Here is a 23,109-nt window from a genome sequence, read left to right as displayed (position 1 = left end):
TGGAGATGGGTTGTCTTTAAAAAAAAAATTGTGTATGGGAGTAAATCAGTTTGGCACTCTTTACCTGATACTGGTACATACTACATATAATAGGGCCCAATAGTTGATAATCCTTTTCCATTTCCAATCTTCTTAGTATGATGTATGCTATTACTCATGTGTTAAATAAATCTAATATGGCAAATGCCCCAGTGCTATTTAATAGGCTCAGACACACCACAGCACGATATTTAAGTAGATATTTATGACAGTCAGTTTTTATTGGTAAAATATCTATTGACACCGGCAGGTAGGGTTATTGTCCATTAAAGATGAAAAACAACACATTAGATCAGATGCAATAATGCAGATGTTTTGGTCGTGCTGGTGTGGTAACCTTGGGGGATAAAGCCTTGTGGGGTGTAGGGTAGTTAGGGTGTTGCTGTTCGCAATAATAAAGGGCGCTGTTAACCCTTGTCACTCGTGACGCCAGTGATCTTGCGGGGAGTAGCGGGGAATTGCTTAGTTTAACCGCTTTGATATAGGCCGAGGTCGCAAGCCTTTGGCCTAGTAAATTGTTTTGTAAGCTGCGGAGGTCCTACCTCTTCCAGAATCAGCAACCCAAGAGAGCGATCAAGATGGCGCAGCTCCCTTACATGGGCAGGGGCTGGCCGTTTTGGATTGGTCCATAACAACTGTCACTCACCGTTACATTGCATTGTGGGTGAACACATCATGCGAACCTCCAAAGGTCCTGTAGCAAAACCATAGAGTTCTAAACTTAATCACATGACCCGCAGGTCCTGCTACGCTGAACAGGTAGGCAATTGAATATATACATATCTACACTTATATTTATATGAATATCTATACAAATATGACTTAACTGAGGGGTGACAAGGGGATAACTATAGAAGAGGGACCCCGATGTTCCTAGGGACTCTGACTATGGGGACCTCTACAAAGGTACAGTATGAAATACGGTATCGGGACACCACACTGGGCATTGCTCATGGTGGATCTGGCTATACAATAGAAGTAATAGGGAAAGCATTCAGTACCTTTAGCATCTTACATTGTGGGAATAAATCCTATTAATCTACTGTAGGTTTCATTGGATGTTTTTTTTCAAAAATATCTACTTAAATATCATGCTGTTCCTTATCCTATATATTTACAGGCTGTCTGGCCCTACCACAAGTTATGCTATTCTATGACCTTGGTCTTCATGTAACCAAGTGTTCTAGCTATCTGCAATTACAATATAATGTAGGGCTATGTGTAATGGTTGTGTATGAGATGGAACTGCAAAAACTATCATAGACCAAAGAACTGTCTTTCCATCTAAAAGTCATTAAAAAGTCTTTGATGATTGAAGTCGGGAAGGTATATCAAAGAGACAGCATCATTGTCCAGTATTATAGTGACGCAACAACCATCTGAATATACCAAGAAGGAAGTCGAGGCGTTCACCAAAACAAAACAGATTCTTACCCTGTTCACTGCGGGTCTCCAGCCGGATGTCCTGATTGATGGGGGGCGCATCCTTCAGAAGTTTAATTATGCCTGTAACTAGTTCTGGCTGATTGCCAGGAAACACACCAACATGTTCTCCTGGCAGATACTGGACTTCCTGGTAATTCTCACTGGAAAGTTTCACTAGGAGGGTGGCACGGCTGCAAACAACAAGTAGGAACTCATAATAGGACTAATATGTATACAGGATTTCCTCTCTCCGAGCAGAATCAACAAATTAACCTACAGACAGACCTCACTGTGTTGTTAAGTGTGCTTCTTGGATATTTCATAGGAGATGATATGTTGGAGTTAGGTACAAAGAGAGAATGGCAAGTGTAAAAGTTATCACAAAAATTAAGCAATTTTGGGGAATAAGGTTGAAGAAGAATGACATTGCCTTTGTTAAGCCTAGTTAAAGCACACATTTGTACTCATTTTGAAGCAACTTTCTAAATAGTCTTCATTAAAAATTTTCTATTGTTTTGCTGCTGCTCAGAAAAAGATATGATAGATATGTGAGATGGATGTCAGCTGATCTTTCAGTGTTAGAGAGGGGCACAGGCTTACACACCAGCCCGAAGAGTGTATAGAAGAGAAAGAATTATTGTAGAACAGAAAAATAGGTAAATTGACCTATGGACAAAACCTGCCAGATCTGTCTAGTATTGCCACCAACTCTGAGCATGGTCACTTTCTATATGAATAAAGTGCTGTTTGTAACATGCACTCTTCATCATGTAAAGACCAGTTGCTGTTGTATGATTCTAAGTCATTCTACCAAAAGTGCCTCTTTATTTGTAGAGTTAAATTACTTTACTGCTTATTTTCATTGTTTATTTAAGTTTCACATGATAATATAACTAATAAAATGATCAGAATTTTTTAGGCATTGGTGCAAACAAAAAAGGATGATGCAATATTTTGTCATCAGTTCTTTAGATCTGTTGCAAAACATAAAGCATATTGCAAAAATAAACTCCCACCACCCAAACACACAACTGTGTAGCTAGCCTCATCTGTACGCGATGGCAAAAAGTATTATAACAGCTTAGGCTAAGGTCACGTGGCTGTTGTGCTCCGACCAGTTCAAGGTCCGTTCGGCATTTTTATTTTTTGTGTCAAACAGACTCCAAATGGGACGGAGCACAAATGACTTGAATAGGGTTCATCGGATGTCTGATATTTTAGAGAAATTGAGCAGATAAAAAAGACCGGACATGCAGTATTTTTTCCTCAGCTTTACTCACATGCTTCAGATGGACTGAACATGGGAGCTCACTTTACTACAGCACAACAGCCATGAGAACGAGGCCTTACTGGTAAAAACAGAATATTACCCAAATGTCTGTGGACAAGTAATCTAATGGCTGAATAAATGTTACAGAACTGTTTCTACTGAACACATGACTAAATCTATTCATGTATTATTCTAGAAGATATATCAGAAACCTCTGAAGCCGAGCCCTACCCTATTGTCTGATGTCACTTACCTAGATTTAGGACTTTGCAAATGTTGCCTTGACTTTAGGGTCATTTTCAGGATGCTCCTCGAATGCAGTTTTGAAAGTGCTGAATGCAAAGGAAAGACATATACTATTATTATTTTTCTACATTGTATGTCTTATTTCCCCAAAAGGAAACCTCCACCTTTTCACATACTGTCACTTTCAGGTCTACTCTTCTGTTCAGATTTTAGGTAAAATTATTCAATTTTTTGTCTGAAAAGAAAAGTGCTCCTAATCCCCTGCATAGACATACAGTAAATATGTAAAATTGTGGCTCACTGTAGCCACCACTAGGAGGAGCTTAATAGCTTAGTCTGTATTGTTTTCATATTGAGTTTAATGTAAAAATTGTATGCAGTAATCTCATAAGCCCCCTGTGGCAGTGTCTTGAAGACAAAGGGGATTGTGATAATATTTTAAAATCTATAAATCTATTCACACAGCAGCAGAAGGTCAGCTCACCCCACACTCCAGAAGACCAGGCACGGACTAGTGCGGACCACACTTCAGTAACATGGAAAAAAAAGAGTTGTCCAGTCGAGATGCTCTCAAACGAATGCTTCTTTATTCAACACTTATCATATGGACATACAGGAGCGGCATGTGGACAGGAGACACATTTAGGCTACTTCACATAGCCTTAGTCATACAAAGAATCTTAGTTCCTTGTAAGGCTATGTGAAGTAGCCAAAAAGCATCACTTGTCCACATGCCGCTCCTGTATGTCCATATGATATGTGTTGAATAAAGACACATTCTGTTTGAGAGCATCTGGACTGGACAATTCTTCCTTTTCCATATAAATCTATTTGTACTTCTTTATAGATAAGTTTTTATAGATATTTTTAGATATCTTTATAGATGTTTTTTTTTTGTTTTTTTTTTGGGGGGGGGGATTCTGAAAAACATCACACCTAGAGCATTCTGCAATCTGAAAAAAATGACATCAGGCCTAAAAACCAATACAAAATCTGCAACAAAGAAATATAATATTCATTTGTTCCCACGAGGGACATAGCTCTATAGGTGCTGACTGGGCATGATGCCAAGGTGAACCCTACATTCAATCTGCCTTCACCAGGTTATTTTGTTACAGAGCTGGGGCAGAAAATTGAATCTTTGCCCTGGTGAAGGTAACCCTTGCTTCACCAATGATTTGCATGCCACATTTCTGGCACATTTTTTGTTGATAAATGTGACCCATAACCCATCTCAACACATACAATAATGGATATGCTCTTCTATATTGAGATCCATAAACAGACATGCAGGAAAGTGTTCTATTCACTTGCTTCTTAAATAATACAGTAAGACTGCTTTACATCTGAACAGTAAGTGGTCCCTGTTTATGTGCACATCATATTGCAACCTGTTTCCTTAGTACATATCGCCAACACCTTTTCCGGGTTTCAGCTATTAGGCAGATGTTGGATAACAATAAGCTAAGTAGTATGTAGAAAGAACAGGATAATTGGGAACTGACAGCAATTGTAAACATAAAAAGCTGGCTTCCCTAGTGAGATAAGAATGTTACTCTTCCCAGCAAGTTTGTAATAACATATTTGCATAACAAAGCAATTGCTTATGACTTTATTATCAGTTTGTGCAATTCCCACAAACAAGAATTATGATCTATTCATAGGATAGGGCTTTTATATTTGTATGGAGTGGGCAACAAAAACACAACTTGAAATAGTTACCAAGCATATCGTCAAAGAGTGAGGGGCTGGGTCACAGTGGATCATATTAATAGGGGAGAAATATTATTTAAAAGAACATTTAAAGGAGATGCAAGGTTGGGTCAGTACCCCGGGGGATATTAAGGGCCACCAGCAAGCAGGCAAAATGATTGCGGTGCAACGAACGACCACAATCAAGCCCACAGGAGAAGGTGTTGCCTGCCTTGGACTCCAGGACACGTCCTTGGCAAGCACAACTTTCAACTGTACAACAACAGCTCATAGTGCTAGAGCAACAGCATATGCTCTGCCCTGTTACCCTCTTCTTATAAGACACCTGTCCATCTGTATTAAATAAATGGTGGTGTGTACTGACACAAGGAAAGCATAATATGTCCACTATATGCAAAAGAAAAACAGATAGCACTCACCGTAAATCTACGGTGAATTATCGGCTTTATTGGCACTTCATTCAGATGTTCAACAGAGATACAGCTCAGAGCTGTATTGTATCTCTGTTGAACATCTGAAAGAAGGGCAAAAGATTTATGGTGAGCGTGATCTGTTTTTGTTTCTTGTGGATATAGTGAAGAACTTTCAACTGTGTTTACTTTATTAAGAATAATGAAATGTGGGCCCAGAGGGGTGGGATTTATACTACATGGGGCAAAGAGGGGCCTAATCCTATTTGAGAGCATAGAGGTGACCTAACTACAAAATGAGGGCAAAGAAGAAGGCATATCTACTACAAGGGTGAACAGGGGGGGAATAATACTATAGAGGAGCACAGAGGGGGCCCCAATACTATATTAGGGGCCAAATGGGGACCAGAGGTGAGAATATCTACCTCATTTATAAAACGTAAAATAAAGCTGAAAATACGGACCAAAATACTGTGTAGGCACATAGCCTAAGGATATTTGAACACAGTTGAGTTTCTGTACAGATTTGCGCGTAGCACATTATCAGTGATGTGAATGCATTTTAGCAACATTTTCACATGCTGAGGAAAAAAACCTGCATGGAATCCGCAAAGTCATTGACCTGATGCAGACAGGTCCACAGCATTGTTATTTCTGCTTTGTTGGGAGATCAAATTCTGCAATAAATTGTGGATTTGGCTGTGGACAGGAAAATACTCAAGTGAATATTTTTAATATATTTATTTTTACTAAATATTAACACAATCCGCTATCAAGCCAACAGTGACAATTCCAAAACATGTACCAAACTACACACAATCTGGTGTGGATTTGCCACTGCAGAGTCACATGCAAGATTCTGTGGATGTAACTGCAGAAAATGTGATGATAAACTTTTTTGTTAAAATGAGATTTTAGGTTCAAACAACATTTTAACCATAGACAAATACCTCTGATGTGATCTAAAGGTTGAGTTTCATTAACAAGACGATAGTTTTCAGGAATCCAGCCTTCTGTTGAGGTATAACATTTTGGCAATGTAATTTTCTGTCTGTCACGGATCTTGAACACTTCACATGCAGCCTGAAAATGATACAAACAAGATCAATTGCGTGTGACTTTTACTACTATTATATATATACTGTATATATTTATAGTGCACATTTACTAAGAACAGCTATAGTCAATGGACATGGATCTGAATTAATAAATCATTATTCGAAAACTAAAAAAGATGTATGCTACCAGTTAGAATTGTTATCCTTGTGCCAGAATACATTACAGTCTTGTCTACACTGTTGTCCCTTCTTGTTTCGCCTTTTGTTTCGCCTTTTCAGTTATTGTAAGATGCTGTTAGTGGATTTGTAATTCCCCTTATGTCAGATGTTACATAGACCGGTTTGGTACAAAACATATAACAATTATACATACCTGAAATGTGCGGACAGCCCATGACAGGAATGCCTCTTCTTGCCCACAAAGTTCATCTCCTTCACCAATATGGCTAATCTGGGAAGCACCAAGCTGTGCCAGTTTTTGGTCAAGGGAATGGGCGAATGCACAGAACTGTGGATACATGCTGGAGCCAAGTCCGAAAACACTGTACCTGTTGTATAATAAGAAATGTGTGATATGTACATATATAAAGGTAACAGATATACTGTATATCATAAGAATGTCACAAAAAGCAGAAGCGGCACTCCTGTAGTGGGTGAAAATAAGTTGGTGTTTATTCACAGATCTGTAATCCACGCAATGTTTCGGCTCACCAATAGAGCCCTTTTAAAGCATCTTGAGAAAGGCTGTATTGGTGAGCCGAAACATTGCGTGGATTACAGATGTGTGAATAAACACCAATTTATTTTCGCCCACTACAGGAGTGCGGTTTCTGATATTGTGACATTTTGCAATTAGGATCCAGGTCTGGTCCTGGAGCTGACCACCCAGTCGGATCAAAAATCCTGGCTGCTAGCCATCCACAGTGCTTCGTCAGGGGACGTCCCCTGACAAAGCACAACACGAAACATACGTTGGGGTTGGAGCTGGTAGGTGGCAGCACACATGGCAGGATATTTTTATGTTTTCATCTTGGTTTTCTTTTGCCTCTAGCTGTTTGTCCTCGGTCTACTCCATGCAAAGGATATCTCCTTCACTGTTGTAACACTATTTGTAACATTGATTACTGATCCCTACACAATCTGTGGAGTCTTTTGAGTTTTTGATCATGGAAGTTTTGTCTGCCCTGTAATCCATGTACTGTTGCTACCCATCCTTGCTCCACTTTTCTGTATCTGTCACTACAGTGCCTGGATTTTTATTTTCTATTCTATGCTTTAAAATGTATGTCAGACTTTGGATATATGTTAAATAAAATTTACCATTTTACATAATTGGTTCTTTTTGTTGGTGTTGATGTTGTACATTGGACCAATTGTAGCATTTTTCTGATTGCCGATTTTGGAGGTATAACTCTCTAAATTATATAGTAGTGTAATGTCCCAGTACAGGACATCGTCCTGTACTACCCTTAGGCCCTGTCTGGTTGAGACCCTCAGTGACCTGGGGGCTTCCCTGCATGGTCTCCCCCTGTTGTTTCCAGAATGTTGTGTATACTGCTTTAAAGGGGTTATCCAGGAAAAAACTTTTTTTTTTTATATATCAACTGGCTCCAGAAAGTTAAACAGATTTGTAAATTACTTCTATAAAAAAAATCTTAATCCTTCCAGTACTTATGAGCTTCTGAAGTTAAGGTTGTTCTTTTCTGTCTTAAAGTTCTCTGATGACACGTGTCTCGGGAAACGCCCAGTTTAGAAGCAAATTCCCATAGCAAACCTCTTCTAAACTGGGCGTTTCCCGAGACACGTGTCATCAGAGAACTCTCAGACAGAAAAGAACAACCTTAACTTCAGAAGCTCATAAGTACTGGAAGGATTAAGATTTTTTTAATAGAAGTAATTTACAAATCTGTTTAACTTTCTGGAGCCAGTTGATATATAAAAAAAAAGTTTTTTCCTGGAATACCCCTTTAATGCCTAGACAGTATCCTTATGTATAGGTAGTACAAAAGACCTGTGTAAGTCTGTCACATGTTCTCCTAGAGAGCACCAGCTAACCTATGATCCGCCGCTTGACCAATGGGCTTTAGTCCAGTCCCCCACTATGTAAAGGGGCAGCCATTACAATTCACACTCTTAGCTCTTATGCTACCTTACTGAATACAGCTAACACCAGAGATCAGTGCAAGTAATCAGCAACTGGAAGACCCCAAAAGCTACAGTCATTCCAGTAAGTCTCTGTCACTGAAACTAGTCAAGCCTTGCATATAGTCATGTCAAGTCCAATCTGGAGTCAAGTTAATTACAAGTTTATTGGTCCAGCAAGCTGCGAGGTCCTTCTGGGTCCTGGCCACCTCTCTGGGAAATCTGGCCTTAGCTGTGATGATATTTCCATCTGTCTTATACTCAGTAAAGCCTCCGTTTGACCATAATTGGTTGTGGACATCACGAACACTAGGGGTTAATAACATCTTGCCCCCAGGGTTAAAACCATCTGGCACCACCACTTAAGGGTGCGTTCACACGCTATTACTAGGGAATCCCGCTGCGAGTTACACTACCATTGATTTAAATGGGTCCACAGACAGTCCGCAATAGTGTCAAATTTGCGGACTGTCCGCGGACCCATTCAAATGAATGGTAGCGTAACTCGCAGCGGGTTTCCCGTAGCGGGAAACCTGCTGCTAGTAATAGCGTGTGATCGCACCCTTAAAGACAGCATATGACTACAAAGTCAGCAGCATGTATAAGAGAATGCCTAATATCTAGTGTTGTGGGCAATAATGGAGGTGGCATGGTATATCATGCAGGTGGCTGCCTTCTACTGTACTTAAATAGAAATGCACAATGGGGATCAGGCAGCTTCTATTAGTAACAAAGAATGTAATACAGTATTTCAGTGCACTGCTTACAGTTTTCCTTTAAAGGGGTACTCCAGTGGAAAACAACAAGTTTTTTAAATCAACTAGTGCCAAAAAGTTAAACAGATTTGTAAATTACTTGTATTTAAAATTCTTAATTCTTCCAGTACTTATCAGCTGCTGTATACTACAGAGGAAGTTCTTTTCTTTTTGAATTTCTTTCCGGCTGACCACAATGCTCTCTGTCCATTTTAGGAACTGTCCAGAGCAGGAGAAGTTTGCTATGGGAATTTGCTCCTGCTCTGGACAGTTCCTGAAATGGACAGATGTGTCAGCAGAGAGCACTGTGGTCAGACAGAAAATAAATCCAAAAAGAAAAGAACTTCCTCTGGAGAATACAGCAGCAGATTATTACTGGAAGGATTAAGATTTTTAAATAGAAGTGATTTACAAATCTGGTAAACTTTCTGGCACCAGTCGATTTAAAAAAAAAGTTGTTTCCACTGGAGTAGCCCTTTAAAGGGGTACTCCAGTGGAAAGCAGTTTTTTTTTTTATTACTTCTATTAAAAAATATTTGTCCTTCCAGTAATTGTTAGCAGCTGTATGCTACAGAGGAAATTCTTTTCTTTTTGAATTTCTTTTATGCTTGTCCACACTGCTCTCTGCTGACACCTGATGCCCGTATCAGGAACTGTCCAGAGCAGGAGAAAATCGCCATAGCAAACCTACGCTACTCTGGACAGTTACTGACACACACAGAGTTGTCAGCAGAGATCACTGTGGACAAGACAAAAAAGAAATTCAAAAAGAAAGGAATTTTCTCTGTAGCATACAGCTCCTAATAAATACTGGAAGGATTAAGATTTTTAAATAGAAGTAATTTACAAATCTGTTTAACTTTCTGGCTCCAGTTCATTTAAAAAAAAAAAAGTTTTCCACCGGAGAACCCCTTTAAGGATGAAAGGAACATTTAGCTTTAGTCCTTTCAGTACACTTGTAAATGGAATTCCGCTTGGAATTTGTGAAGCGGAATTTGTGAACGGAAAATCCGCTTGGAAATTTCCGCCTGAAGAATGGGGTTGCTCGTTCTTCAGGCGGAAATCCGCGCGGAACACATTGCAGTCTATTGGAGACTGCAGTGTCCGCACGGTCCTAGCGCCGACTGATTCAGTCAGCGCTGGCCGCACTCGGAATCTCCGGGCGGAAATTTTCGTAGTCTGAACCTAGCCTTATATGTTTAATGGAGCTAAGAGCCATTGAGCTGAGAGGTGACATAAAATATCTTTCCTGGGAATCATCGATTTTTATTATAGATGATATTGAAATAAATATATACTATTTCTGTAAGCCTTCATACCTCAATTTTTCTTGTAGTTTCTTCAAGCTAAAAATTGATTTCTTGAATTTCTGTAAACACACAAAGCAAAATTATGACTACTCTCAGCAGGAGAAAAGTATTTTAAGCTGCTACTGATTGAATACATTATCTATTGGGCTGTTCCTATCACAGTTTGGCAATACATTGCCATTCTTTCAAAAAAAAAAAAAAAGATGCCAATATACATCACAACCTACTGTCAGCACATCCATTTTGAGTCTATTAAACAAAACATATACTTGGTCCATTTCCCCCAAATTGGTTTACTTTGTAGGACTCGGAAACCTAACAGACCAGGCATGTGAGTCCTTCAAAGCAAACATGTAAAAGTGGGAAAATTACTGAATGTATACTCCAAATGTATAAACAAAAAGCCCCTAATGGACATGCATTGTTATGTATAGCCTTAATATAATTTAAGACATATATGATTTAATATATATCTATGTATCTATTTTTTACAACCAAACCTGGTTATTACTTACAACTTCGCAAAGCTGGCGTGCAACCTGTGCATGGTGCACATAAATAACCTGAACTAAGCCACCACAAAACTTTGTCACTCCTCTGCCCTTAGAAGGCAACTGTCTTAGCTTCCCAAACCATATAAAAGTAGTACTGCATTAACTGAAGCAGGAGCTGTAATCAGTTTGTATCTTTGGCTCTTACAGCTTCCATGCTTTGTAAAATGCAAAATTAGGTTTATAGAGCACAGGAGCTGAGAGGGTTGTCTTAGAGTTGCTAACAACATTTGCTGTAAGTATTGCAATACAATGCAATTCTGTAAGTGTTAAGTAGATACGGTGTCCTGCACTGGGTCAGACAGTGTTTTACTAAAGGTATGCTGTTGACATAAATCCAAAATCACATTAACAAAGCAGCTCACGGGGCTACACCATTTGCACAACTGCCATTAAAGTCAATGGGAGGCATGTTGCGTAACTCACTCGCTTTGGCTGCTTTTGCCATTTTGACCACCTTCGACAGCCACAAAAAGGCTGAATGGGGCCAGAAAAATAGAATTACAAGATAAAAATACACCTTTAATTTTCCATTTCAAATGCAGTGGGTCTATTAAAAAAAAAAAAAAAAAATTAGCCAGATTTACTAAAACTCAAATTCTTAGACAGTGTAGTTTTCAAAATCACTAGTTTTATCAAAGTGGCTCAATGGATAAATCTGGCAGTATATAAACAGTACACAATACTTACGTGAAAAAAAATCACAGGTAAACACACATAAGGACCTGGTGGGTCCCAGAATTGCTTCATAGTCAAATAGGCCAACATAAGAGATCACTTATGTACAACTTAGCCTAAGTAAAACCAGAATTCTGCACCAAAAATTTTGACTATGCCCCTTTTACTGAGGCTATATCCCTTTTTCAGACCCAACGCAAATGTGTCTAAAAAGCTTCTAAACCTCATTATAAATCTGGCACAAGCCAAGTCTTTTGGTGCAAATTGTGTTAGAATTCTGGCTTATTTGAAGTAGCAAATCTGGGCCATTGTTTGTAGTGGTGACTTTGCAGCCTTTAATTTATTTGCTTCCATGGTGAATGTGAAGGTTGTTTGAGAAGAGTGGTGGCAAATAAATCCTGCACAGGGCGCCATCTAACAAAAGGCCAGTCCTGCACCTTTGTACCGCCTAATATAGATAGAATTTCATCTTTTTATTCATTTATGTAAAAATAAAAATGCTGTTGCCATGGACATTTCATTTCTGCTTCACTATATAAAGACTCAGTTGAAATAACTGTTGTCCTTTGTGTGTCTATTGGCTTTACAACTTGGCATTTACCAACAAAACAGATATATTAAACCCACCTCTCCATTGTTAGGGCAGCCACCATTTCCAAACGTGCTGGTAACCACCAGCAGAAGAGATTCTTTATCCAAGTTACCAATATTGTAATCTTCCATACATATCACCTACAATGTTAAATATATGAAAACTGCTTAGGATTCTATAATACGTATACTCATTCATGACAGGTCCATTTTCAAAATGTTCCTGCTTAAAGTTCTATTAAAAAGAAGAATGAATAAATTAATACTCCCCTTACCAATCCCGTCCTGATACTTCCCTCTTCCCTCCCCTCTTGACACGGACATGTATGACCTCTGCAGTCAATCACTGGCTGCAGTGGTCACATGTCTATGAGAAGGACCAGGAAATAAGAGTTCGATGGGGGGCCCATTGTTGGAGCAGGAGTGGCTAGGATATAGTAAGGTGTTCTGTCTATATTATTGTACAACATCGGGAGATGTTTTTAAAAATTGTAAGGGGCCTGACAACCTTTTAACTCACTTCTTACTGAGGGTGGTCATGATGGATTGGGGCATGGTTTCAAGTTTGGCTATGGGTTTCTGTCATTGTCTGCCCTTGCCCTTATTGGGTACACATAGTGGTTGTTGCCCTTAAAATGCCAGTAGAGAATCCAGGAGAGGTTTGCATGGTAGTTAATATCTTGGAGCACAGGTCACTGTAATAACACAAGATGGTTATCTACCTTTTGTGTGTTACAATGCAAATATAAATAGAATAAATAGAGTTCATAGACTGCACTCTCAAGGGAACTTAGTTCAAATATTCCATATGCACATATTTATTACCTTAGTGTTAAATGCATAGCTAAATAATGTATGCAACTTTTTGGCAAATGTCTCGGACTTTCCAGTTTCGGTCGCGAAAAGGATTGTAGCCTTTGTCCTGGCAGCCATAGATTTCCACATAAGTGCTGAGGCAAAAAGGACTGCCCTAAAACAGAAAATATGCTATGTACATTAAATATGTAATATTTATATCGTTATACACATACGTAATGTATATAACTAGCAAAGCCTGTAAAATCAACGCATCAACTATTTTTTGTAAAAGTATAAGCCAATTGTTTCCTATTAACCCCACAATGTTTACTTCTACAGCCCCCCCCCCCCCAGCTAAATGGATTTTTACAGTTATCTCATATCAGCAGCATGCTTTCTCTATTATTACAATGTTGAAAACTCCCTTAAATACCATTGACTTGTCATAAAGGATTAATGGAAATGCAACCATTTAATGTCACTACAAGTGGAAAAAGGTTTGGTTCCTATTCATATATCTGGGTTAAAAATCTAAAAATGTCTTACTTGGAAATAACACTGAGCTTGAATTTTTTCTTTTTTGGTTTACGGCTCTCATCATGCCACTCGTGAGTTTTCCAGGCATCGATCTGAAAAAATGTTTTACAAAGCTTTATCAATAAACATATTAAGTGTACAAATTGTTTATTGGTCAAACCTAATAAAACAAGTCAACAAGAGAATAAGCAGAAACAGTATTTACGTCATAAATGTCAGTCATGGAACACAAAACCATGTTTTTTAGTTTTTTATTGGGGGATGGGGGCTGACCGGCTCGACTGTAGACAAAAGCTAGTTTCCCATATATGCAAAAACAAATAACAGCTTATATTTTTTTTCATTAGAAATTTTGAAAAAAATGTGAAGTATCCCTTTTTTTTTACACTGTAGCTTTCAGGGGCTACTTGTGGGTAGTGTACATCTTTGATCATTGACTGCTAGACATGCCTCTCTGATGCATTTAGAGACATTTTTCTCAGTTGGCAGACTTTAGGAGGGAACGGATCACTGATAAAGCTGTAGGTGAATGTTGGGAGCAGTGGTTATGTGAGGGTAAACACTGTCGGGACAGGCTCTGAACCACCCAGACAAAACACATGTAGACAGGAACATTTGATTCACAGACAAGCATGAACTCCCACAGTTTCCTTGTCCACCATCCAGACACAGGTGGCACCTTCATTACACACCTCTGTCTCTGCTCAGACCATTTCCAAGAAATTTGGTGACACAGTACCCATTATTAATCCTACCAGTTGCCTTAGTTTGCAGTGGTTTCGTGAACAAGGAACCTGAACTACAGACTAAAACCACATTGTTTTAAGCAATTACATACTAGTTTTGAGACTTCACAAAAACTTTGTTCAATTCTTCCCCTAAAAATGTACTTTTATTAGGTCATTGGATAAAGTCAAGATCCTCCACAAAGATTTAAATATGATACTGTGAAAGGTGTTTGCAAAGGTCTGTTATACAGTCTAATAGTGGAGGCTTGATACCCCATTGATAAACAGTATTCCCTTCATTTATAGGGCTGTACACATTTCACGGTATCATATTTTAATCTTTGTGCAGGATTTTTCTTTTATTCTATGACCTGATAAAAGTTAGGGGAGAGAATTAGAGATTTGTATTTACTCCAGGCTGCGGCCTTGGAGAGTTTGGTATTTACTTATTATTGTCCCCTTACCCACCCAGTTAGGTTCTGTTTGGGATCTGATGACAATTAGGTTTAAAGGAGTAGTTAAAGTGGTATTCCAGTCATAGACATCTTATGCCCTATCCAAAGCTTCATTTGATTCCAGCAACTCCTCTTTGGTGCATTGTTTTTTGTCAGTGAGTTGTCTCAGTCTTTTATAATGAAACCTAGATTTTTTTAAACTCCTTCTATAGTTTCGCCCCTTACCCTGCCTCCCCTGGTTTCCCATAATCTTTTTACATGTGCCATCCTTTGATGAATTCATTGTATAGGGTGGGATTCACACCCAGTGAAATATTTTGCATCAAGCTCAGGAGCTTCAATCTACAGTATTCTTCGGATGTGAATGCAATGGCTGGTTGTTTGTTCCAAACACAACTATAACATCATGACTTAAGTAAACTCTTCACCTACCTGATAATAGTAAAAAGGGCTCAGAATGTAACTAAGCATTTCCTGGTGAAAAATTTTCGTGATACTTCCTGACATTGGTGGAACAAGCCAAACCCAGTCTCCTGGGCATCCTCCCCTTAACCTATATTCATTTTCCATATGCTTCATAAAGGACTCAGCTGCAGAATGATGGTCCATTATGGTCACATTGTGCTTCTAAAACAGAGAACATTGTTTTATATAAGAGATTAGCATCTACTTGATCATATCAGCTATTACACATTATGTCCTTGCCAAGTCTAAACCAGCTAGTTAAAAAGTGATGAGGAAGAAATTATAGATGGGGATCAGGAAAGAGCAAATATATTAAATACATTCTTCTCCATTGTATTCATAGAGGAAAATGAAATGCCAGGTGAAATACAGTGAGATAAGATAAACTCCCCAGTACAGGTCACCTGTCTAACCCAGGAAGAAGTACAGTGCCGCCTACAATAAATCAAAATAGACAAATCACCAGGTCCAGATGGCATCCCCCCCCCCCGTGTTCTAAGGGAGTTAAATAATGTAATATATAGACCCTATTTCTATATTCAAGGACTCTATAGTGACAGGGACAGTTCCCCAAGAATGGTGCTTAGCAAATGTGGAGCCAATATTTAAAAAGGGGTCAAAAAGTGACCCCGGGAATTATTGGCCTGTTAGTTTAACCTCTGTTGTATGTAAATTATTTGAGGGTTTTCTAAGAGATTCTATTTTGGAGTATTTTGATAAAAATAAATGTATGACTCCATATCAGCATGGCTTTATGAGGGATTGGTCCTGTTAAACTAACCTGATCAGCTTTTATGAGGAGGTGAGCTCCAGACTGGACCGGGGCAATTGCTGGATGTCGTATATCTGGATTTTTCCAAAGCATTTGATATGGTGCCACATAAAAGGTTGGTTTATAAAATGAGAAGGATTGGGCTGGGGGAGAATGTGTGTAAGTGGTTAAGTAACTGGCTCAATGATAGGAAACAGGGATGTTACTGATGTAGAAAGTAGGTAGGATCCAGCTCCCAGAAAACGGAGTAAAACTTAACGTTTAATTCAACACATGTTAAAAACTGGTTGCCACATAAGCGGCAAGTGACATGTCACTCTAAAAACCAGTGTATCCTATAGGGATATTATTATGGTACGTATTCTGATTGGGAGACTGTTACTAGTGGGGTACCACAGGGGTTTATCTTGGGTCCTGTTCTATTTAATATATTCATTAATGACCTTGTAGAGGGGTTTAATAGTAAAGTAGCAATCTTGGCAGATGATATTAAACTCGGAAAAGCGGCAAACACAATAGAGGACTGTGCACTGTTACAAATGGATCTGGATAAGTTGGAGGTTTGGGCTGGGAAGTGGCAGATGAGGTTCAACACTGATAAATGTAAGGAAATGCACATGGGGAAGAAAAATCCGGTATGGGATCATGTATTAAATGGGAGAACACTTGGGACGACTGACGTGGAAAAGGACTTGAGAGTCTTAGTTAACAGTAAATTTGGCTGTAGTTACCCGTGTCGGGCAGCTGCTGCTAGAGCAAATAAAATCATGGGGTGCATCAATAGGAGCATAGATGCCCACGACAAGGAAATAATACTACCACTGTACAAATCACTAGTGAGACCACACATAGAATACTGTGTACAGTACTGGGCACCAGTGTACAAGAAAGATACAGGGGAGCTGGAGAGGATTCAAAGATTGGCAACTAGAGTAATACGGGGAATGGGAGGATTACAGTACCCAGAAAAATTATCATAATTAGGGTTATTCAGTTCAGAAAAAAGAAGGCTTAGGGGAGACCTAATAACTATGTATAAATATATCAGGGGACAGTACAGAGATCTCTCCCATGATCTATTTATACCCAGGACTGTATCTATAACAAGGGGGCATCCTCTACATCTAGAGGAAAGAAGGTTTCTACACCAGCAAAGACAGGGGTTGTTTACTGTAAGAGCAGCGAGACTGTGGAATTCTCTTCCGGAGGAGGTGGTCATGGTTAACAAGGTAAAATAGCCTGGATGCATTTTTGGAGAGTAATAACATTACAGGTTATGGATACTATATTTATAGGGATAGAATGTTGATCCAGGGATTTATTCTGATTGCCATATTGGGGTCGGGAAGGAATCTTTACCTCTAGTATGAGGTTTTTTTTCCTTCCTCTGGATCAACTCAGTAGGGACTCATTAGGGATATAGGTTGAACTTGACGGACTCTGGTCTTTTTTTCACCTTATGAACTATGTATAGTTAAAGGGGTTGTCCCACCAACTTTACTTTATTTCCCTAAATAGGGCTCACTAAAATAGTGCCAGTTTAATTATTGAATACCATGGCAACGGTATTGTAAACCAAGACAGGCACATGGATCAAAGGTAGGGGAATAGCTTCTAAATGAGGCCAATTAAAATTTGAATGTATTTACAAATATTGATATGTAATGAGCCCTATTATGTGAAATACAAATTGGTGTGACAACCCCTTTAAGGAGACCATAGACATTTGTCCGTGGGAAATTTATGTGACTAGTTTTCCTCCAAAAGAAATAAAATAAAGGAGATTTATCAAAATCTGTAGAAAGGAAGAGTGGAGCAATTGCCCATGGCCACCAATCAAATGGTAAGGTCACACGTGCTGTATTTTTCTGCGTATTTGCTGCTGCATATTTTCCTACCCATTGAAGTCAATGGATATCAAAATACACAGCTGATTTTGCCCATTAATTTCAATAGGTAGGAAAATATGCAGCAAAATATGGCACATGTGACCCTACCCGTAATGTTAAAAAGGCCTCTGAAAAATGAAATAAGCAATCTGATTGGTTTCTTTGGGTAACTGCACCACTTTTTCTCTACACAGGTTTTGATAAATCTCACACTATTTACTTGGCTACCTGGCAATGTGGGATAAAGGGAGATTTATGAGAACTAGATGCCTATGGGAATCAGTCAGGCTTCAACTTAAAAGGCCGCGGAAGATTGGAGAACTGAAATCTGGTTGCTATAAAAATCTGCTTGACTTTACTGGAGCAATCATAGTTTATTTTCTCATTTAAATTTCTGAAATTAGGGCAGATCTCTGGACCGACTGCTATAAGAAGCAGGGTATAATCTTGCACATGACGGCAGAACTTACATGGAAGCTGTATAGAACAGCTACGTTGATTTCTACAATTGCGTGGTCTTTCCACAGTGATGCCAGCTTGTGAGTTTCTAAGCCCATCCGCCTTCCCACTTCCTAAAAAGTAACATTGTTATATATTAGATATTGTACTGGTATGTAAATACAAACATAATGTATGTGGCTAAATTAATCACATGTAATTGTAGGTAGTTCCGTCTGGCTTGGCCATAATATTGATTGACAAATGATGATTATAAACCTCTGGAGCCATCATCAGTCAGGAACATTTGCATGTTTTTAAGATTATCTATAGGACTCAGCCACATTGTCTGTTATTTATTTTTTTACCTATATATGCCAACACATATTCAACATTTGCGAAGTATTGTGAAGGCACAGAACGTGTCTTATTTAATGCAGCAGATGCAACAGTAAATTATTATTCAGAAAGGAATTGCACTAATAGCATTGAGGGAACGTAGTAACCAGGAAAGAGAGGGATATACCTACAAGGAGGAGTAAGTGAGAAATACCAGGGATTGGAAGGTGCTATTGGTAACTGGAGTAACGCATCATATTGTCAGGTTATGCAGAGGTGCAAAAAATCCCTCCCCCAAGAATTGTTCTAAAAAGAGGTACTCCTCCCATCCACTCCCATAGACTTGCATTGAGGGGAAGTGGCCGTGATGTCACGAGCCTCCAGCGCTGCACCCGACGCTCTAAACGAACGCCAGGTGCAGCAGAGAGATAGCAGTGGGACTCCCGCGATCAGACATCTTATCCCCTATCCGTTGGGGCCCCCTGCGATCTCCAGTACAGGGCGCCCGCAGTCCGTGGAAAAGGGGGCATGTTGACCACCGCATGAAGTGGCGGCTGACACGCCCCCTCAATACAACCTTCGGCAATCTCTGGCTCTGCCATAGTGCTGTATTGAGGGGGGGTGTCGGCCGCCGCTTCGTGCAGAGGTCAACACGCCCCCTTCCGGCAGGCTGCTGGGGTCCCATACAGGAGATAGCGGGGGGGCCCCAGCGGTCGGATAGGGGATACGTTTTTCAGGACTGGATTACTCCTTTAAGGCATGGTGGGGAAAATAAATAAAAACTGTCTACTTCTAAGACAGTGTACATTCCAAATTTAACACAGTGGCTCAGACTGTTCAGAAATCTGGAACATCTTTACATGGTCTAGTCAAAGTTTGCACCATCTAAAAGTAGGATTAGTTTCACCTCAAAATGTGCACATTTTACATGCATTCAAGCTCTGTCCCTTTTTAAGAAAGCCACACTCACTATTTGGATAAGCCCCCTCGCTTTATTTTTTGATACAGGCAGTTTTATTTATTTTCAAAAAATACTACTGCAGTTTTTTAATCCAATGCCAGGAATTAATTTAAAAGGAACGGAAACTATAAAGGAATGACTTATGCCATGTTCATACACTGTAAAATCTCATTTTTGCAGCTGTAAGACATCTACTAAGCAAATACCAGCCTTTTTTAACGGTGTGTGAACATGGCCTCATATTTTCTGCTAGATCCACTATTGGTATTGACTCCTAAATTAAAATGAAAGTGGTCTTTTTGCAAAAAACTATTTTGGGTGAAAAAATTCGTTTTGTGTGAAACCACCATGAAGGTATACTACAGGAGCTTTAGGCAGAGATTCTCTTCTGTCTGAGAGGACAGGAGAGAGCACAGAGAAGTGCTATCAGACAGGAGAGAGTATAGGGGAGTACTAACAGACAGGAGAGAGCACACAAGAGTACTATCAGACAAAAGAAAGCACAGAGGAATGCTACCAGACAGGAGAACACAGAGGAGTACTGTCAGACAGGAAAGAGCACAGATGAGTACTATCAGACAGGATAACACAGAGGAGTACTATCAGACAGGAGAGAACACAGAGGAGTACTATCAGACAGGAGAGAGCACAGAGGAGTACTAGCAGATAGAAGAGAGCACAGAGGAGTACTAGCAGACAGGAGAGAACACAGAGAAGTGCTATCAGACAGGAGAGAGCACAGAGGAGTGCTATCAGACAGGAGAGAGCACAGAGGAGTGCTATCAGACAGGAGAGAGCACAGAGGAGTGCAATCAGACAGGAGAGAGCACAGAGGAGTCCTATCAGAAAGGAGAGAGCACAGAGGAGTACTAGCCCACCCTCACTTACTGGACTTTGTCCATGCCTGTGCTTCATTTGGACAAAGCCATGATTTTGTAAGCCATGATTTCTATAAAAATAGAAAGGTTCATGTTTTGTCAAGATGTACAACATGTAAAAAGTTTTTAATCTGACAGTGCCCATTTAAAGCAAGTGGCCTCTAGCCAGACATGCCATTTATGTCCCAGATGGAAATTCCTCTTTAACTTGTATTTTTTCCTAATTTTGTAAATGATATCTGTAACTTCAGTCCCAAGTGATTGCATACAAACCCTCATTATAGAAAAGTAACCACAGGATGTGTACAGCCGTATTGGGCAAGAAGCCGCCCTCCCTGCTCTGTAGCACTTAATTCAGATGAAAATGACAGTTGCCTATTAAATCAGTATGAATTTCAGAACACACAAGAAATGGGTGGACTACGTGTCACTTCCTGTCAGATAACTTTCCCATGCTCTTACTCTCTGCTGTAACCGCTGCAAAGATTTCACACTCTAAAAAAGAAGACGTTAACCCTTAACCTCAACCCTCAGTAAAAACCATCCAATGTGTATACATTACCTCCAGCACATTGTAACGCTGAACATCACAGAAGTCTCGAACACCAATTTCTGTCCCCATGTACCAGCCATTAAAGGGACATGCTGTAAATTCAATGCCTCCGGCTTCAAGAAGCATGTTGCAAACGGCAGGTAGTACATACCACCTCAGGTTTAGATCTTTAAACCACTCAAATCTTTAAAAATAAGAAACAAATAATATGAGAGTGGAACATAATATATCATTATTATACTATCAAATATTACAATGAATACGTTTCCTATCAACTAACGCCTTACAACAGTGCCCCCTTTCCATCTGCAGTGCCTGAGGCCTGAGGAGAAGTCTAAAATCTACAGCCACGCAATTTCCAAGATACCTATCGCACAGGTACAGTCTCAAGCCTGGTGGAAATCCCATAGACTTTTGCATGAGACTTCTGGCAAAACTGTATTCTGATTTAATCTGGGACTATGAAGTTCCCGGGAGTTTTAAACAGATATCCTGCCACCGGACCAACTTTTGAAAGCTGAGCTGTGATTGGTTGCTGTGGTTTCAGGAAATAGATCCGGGCTTAACCTGTTCAGGACGTAGGGCGTATGCATACGCCTTGCATCCCGAGTCCTTAAGGACGTGGGAATTCCGGTCTCCGCCGCTAGCCGGTTGGGGACCGGACCGGGATGCCTGCTGAAATTATTCAGCAGGCATCCCCCCCCCCATGTCAGCGATCGGAGAAAATCGCATGTCAATTCAGACATGTGATTTTCTCCTATTACGGGCTGATTAAGTCTCTGGTGACCCAATCACCCAGAAAATAGGGATGATCGGAGTGGTCAGTGACAGCCCCGATCATCCTGAGGGATAGGAGCGAGATTGCAGTGCTGCGATCTCCTCCTATCCCCTGCCATTAGTCTGAAATTAGTTCTGACCAATGGCAGTGCACGACAGGGGGTTGCCATGGAAACCCCCCGCTCTGCCCACCCCTGGATGTCAGGCAGAACGGGGGGAGAAAATGGCGGCCGGGAACCTGCAAAGAAGATGCCGTGGGGACCGCCGATCATCGGTGGAGACAGCGGAGATCAGCGGCGCAGGTAGGGAAGCAACGGTGGTGGGTGTTAAGGAAGGTGGCAGTGTTAAGGAAGGTGGCCTTTGGCTGTCTGGGCATGCTGGGAGTTGTAGTTTTTGCAACATCTGGAGGGACACAGTTTGGAGACCACAATTACAGTGGTGCCCAAACGGTAGCCCTCCAGATGTTGCCAAACTACAACTCTCAGCATGCCTAGACTGTCCAGACATGCTGGGAGTTGTAGTTCTGTAACATCTGTCCCTTCAGATTTTGCAATTTTCATGAAAATTTTGAAAATTGCTGCTATACTTTGCAGCCCTCTAATTTTTTCAAAAAGTACAAATATGTCCATTTTATGATGCCAACAAAAAGTGGAGATATTGTATTTGTGAATCTTTATAAAATGTATTTGGAATATCAATTTTCCTTACAGAGAGCAGAGAGCTTCAAAGTTCAACATTTTCATGAAATTTTGGGATTTTTCACCAAGAAAGGATGCAAGTAACGACGAAAATTTACCACTAAAATAAAGTAGTATGTCACAAAAAAAAAAATCTCAGAATCAGAATAATCTGTTAAAGCATCCCAGAGTTATTAATGCATAAAGTGACAGTGGTCAGAATTGCGAAAAAGGGCTGCGTCCTTAAAGGAGAACTCCAGACCATAAAAATTGTCCCCCATAGTGCTGGCAGTAAAAAAAAAAGATGTACATACCTTCCTCCGCTCCCCGGGGGCCTCCGGTAACCGGCTCCGGTCTCCGCCGCAATCCACTTCCTGGTTGCCGGTGGTCGGATGAATCAGCCAATCACCAGCCGCAGCGCAGTCCGACTCGGCCGGCGATAGGCTGAGCGGCAGTGTGACGTTTTTGGCCCCGGCCGCAGGTGTAGTGAAGAATTTTGTGTCCTGAAGCGTTTTCACACTGCCGCTCAGCCTATCGCCGGCCGTGTCGGACTGCGCTGCTGCTGGTGATTGGCAGATTCATCCGACCACCGGCAACCAGGAAGTGGATTGCGGCGGAGACCGGAGCCGTTTACCGGAGGCCCAGGGGGAGCGG

The 23,109-nt window shown here is 40.3% G+C and overlaps 1 protein-coding gene across 4 annotated transcripts in view; it reads right to left on the bottom strand.

Moving 5' to 3' along the window:
• Nucleotides 1–23,109, bottom strand: part of NOS2 (nitric oxide synthase 2) — a 75,756-nt gene that overhangs the window by 14,401 nt on the left and 38,246 nt on the right. For all 4 annotated transcript variants that reach the window (XM_056558479.1, XM_056558482.1, XM_056558480.1 and 1 more), the window contains 11 exons: nt 21,011–21,185; nt 18,303–18,404; nt 15,139–15,333; nt 13,533–13,615; nt 13,014–13,158; nt 12,225–12,329; nt 10,378–10,427; nt 6,535–6,709; nt 6,054–6,186; nt 2,988–3,066; nt 1,474–1,655 (listed from right to left, as the gene is read on the bottom strand). In XM_056558479.1, coding sequence (XP_056414454.1) covers nt 1,474–1,655; nt 2,988–3,066; nt 6,054–6,186; nt 6,535–6,709; nt 10,378–10,427; nt 12,225–12,329; nt 13,014–13,158; nt 13,533–13,615; nt 15,139–15,333; nt 18,303–18,404; nt 21,011–21,185 — 1,424 coding nt within the window. The remainder of the gene's footprint in view (nt 1–1,473; nt 1,656–2,987; nt 3,067–6,053; nt 6,187–6,534; nt 6,710–10,377; nt 10,428–12,224; nt 12,330–13,013; nt 13,159–13,532; nt 13,616–15,138; nt 15,334–18,302; nt 18,405–21,010; nt 21,186–23,109) is intronic.

This window comes from Hyla sarda, chromosome 2 (genome assembly GCF_029499605.1).
Source record: "Hyla sarda isolate aHylSar1 chromosome 2, aHylSar1.hap1, whole genome shotgun sequence".
NCBI classification, from domain to species: Eukaryota; Metazoa; Chordata; class Amphibia; order Anura; family Hylidae; genus Hyla; species Hyla sarda.
Note: the sequence above shows the minus strand (reverse complement) of the source record. Positions and strands in the feature narration are given on the sequence as shown.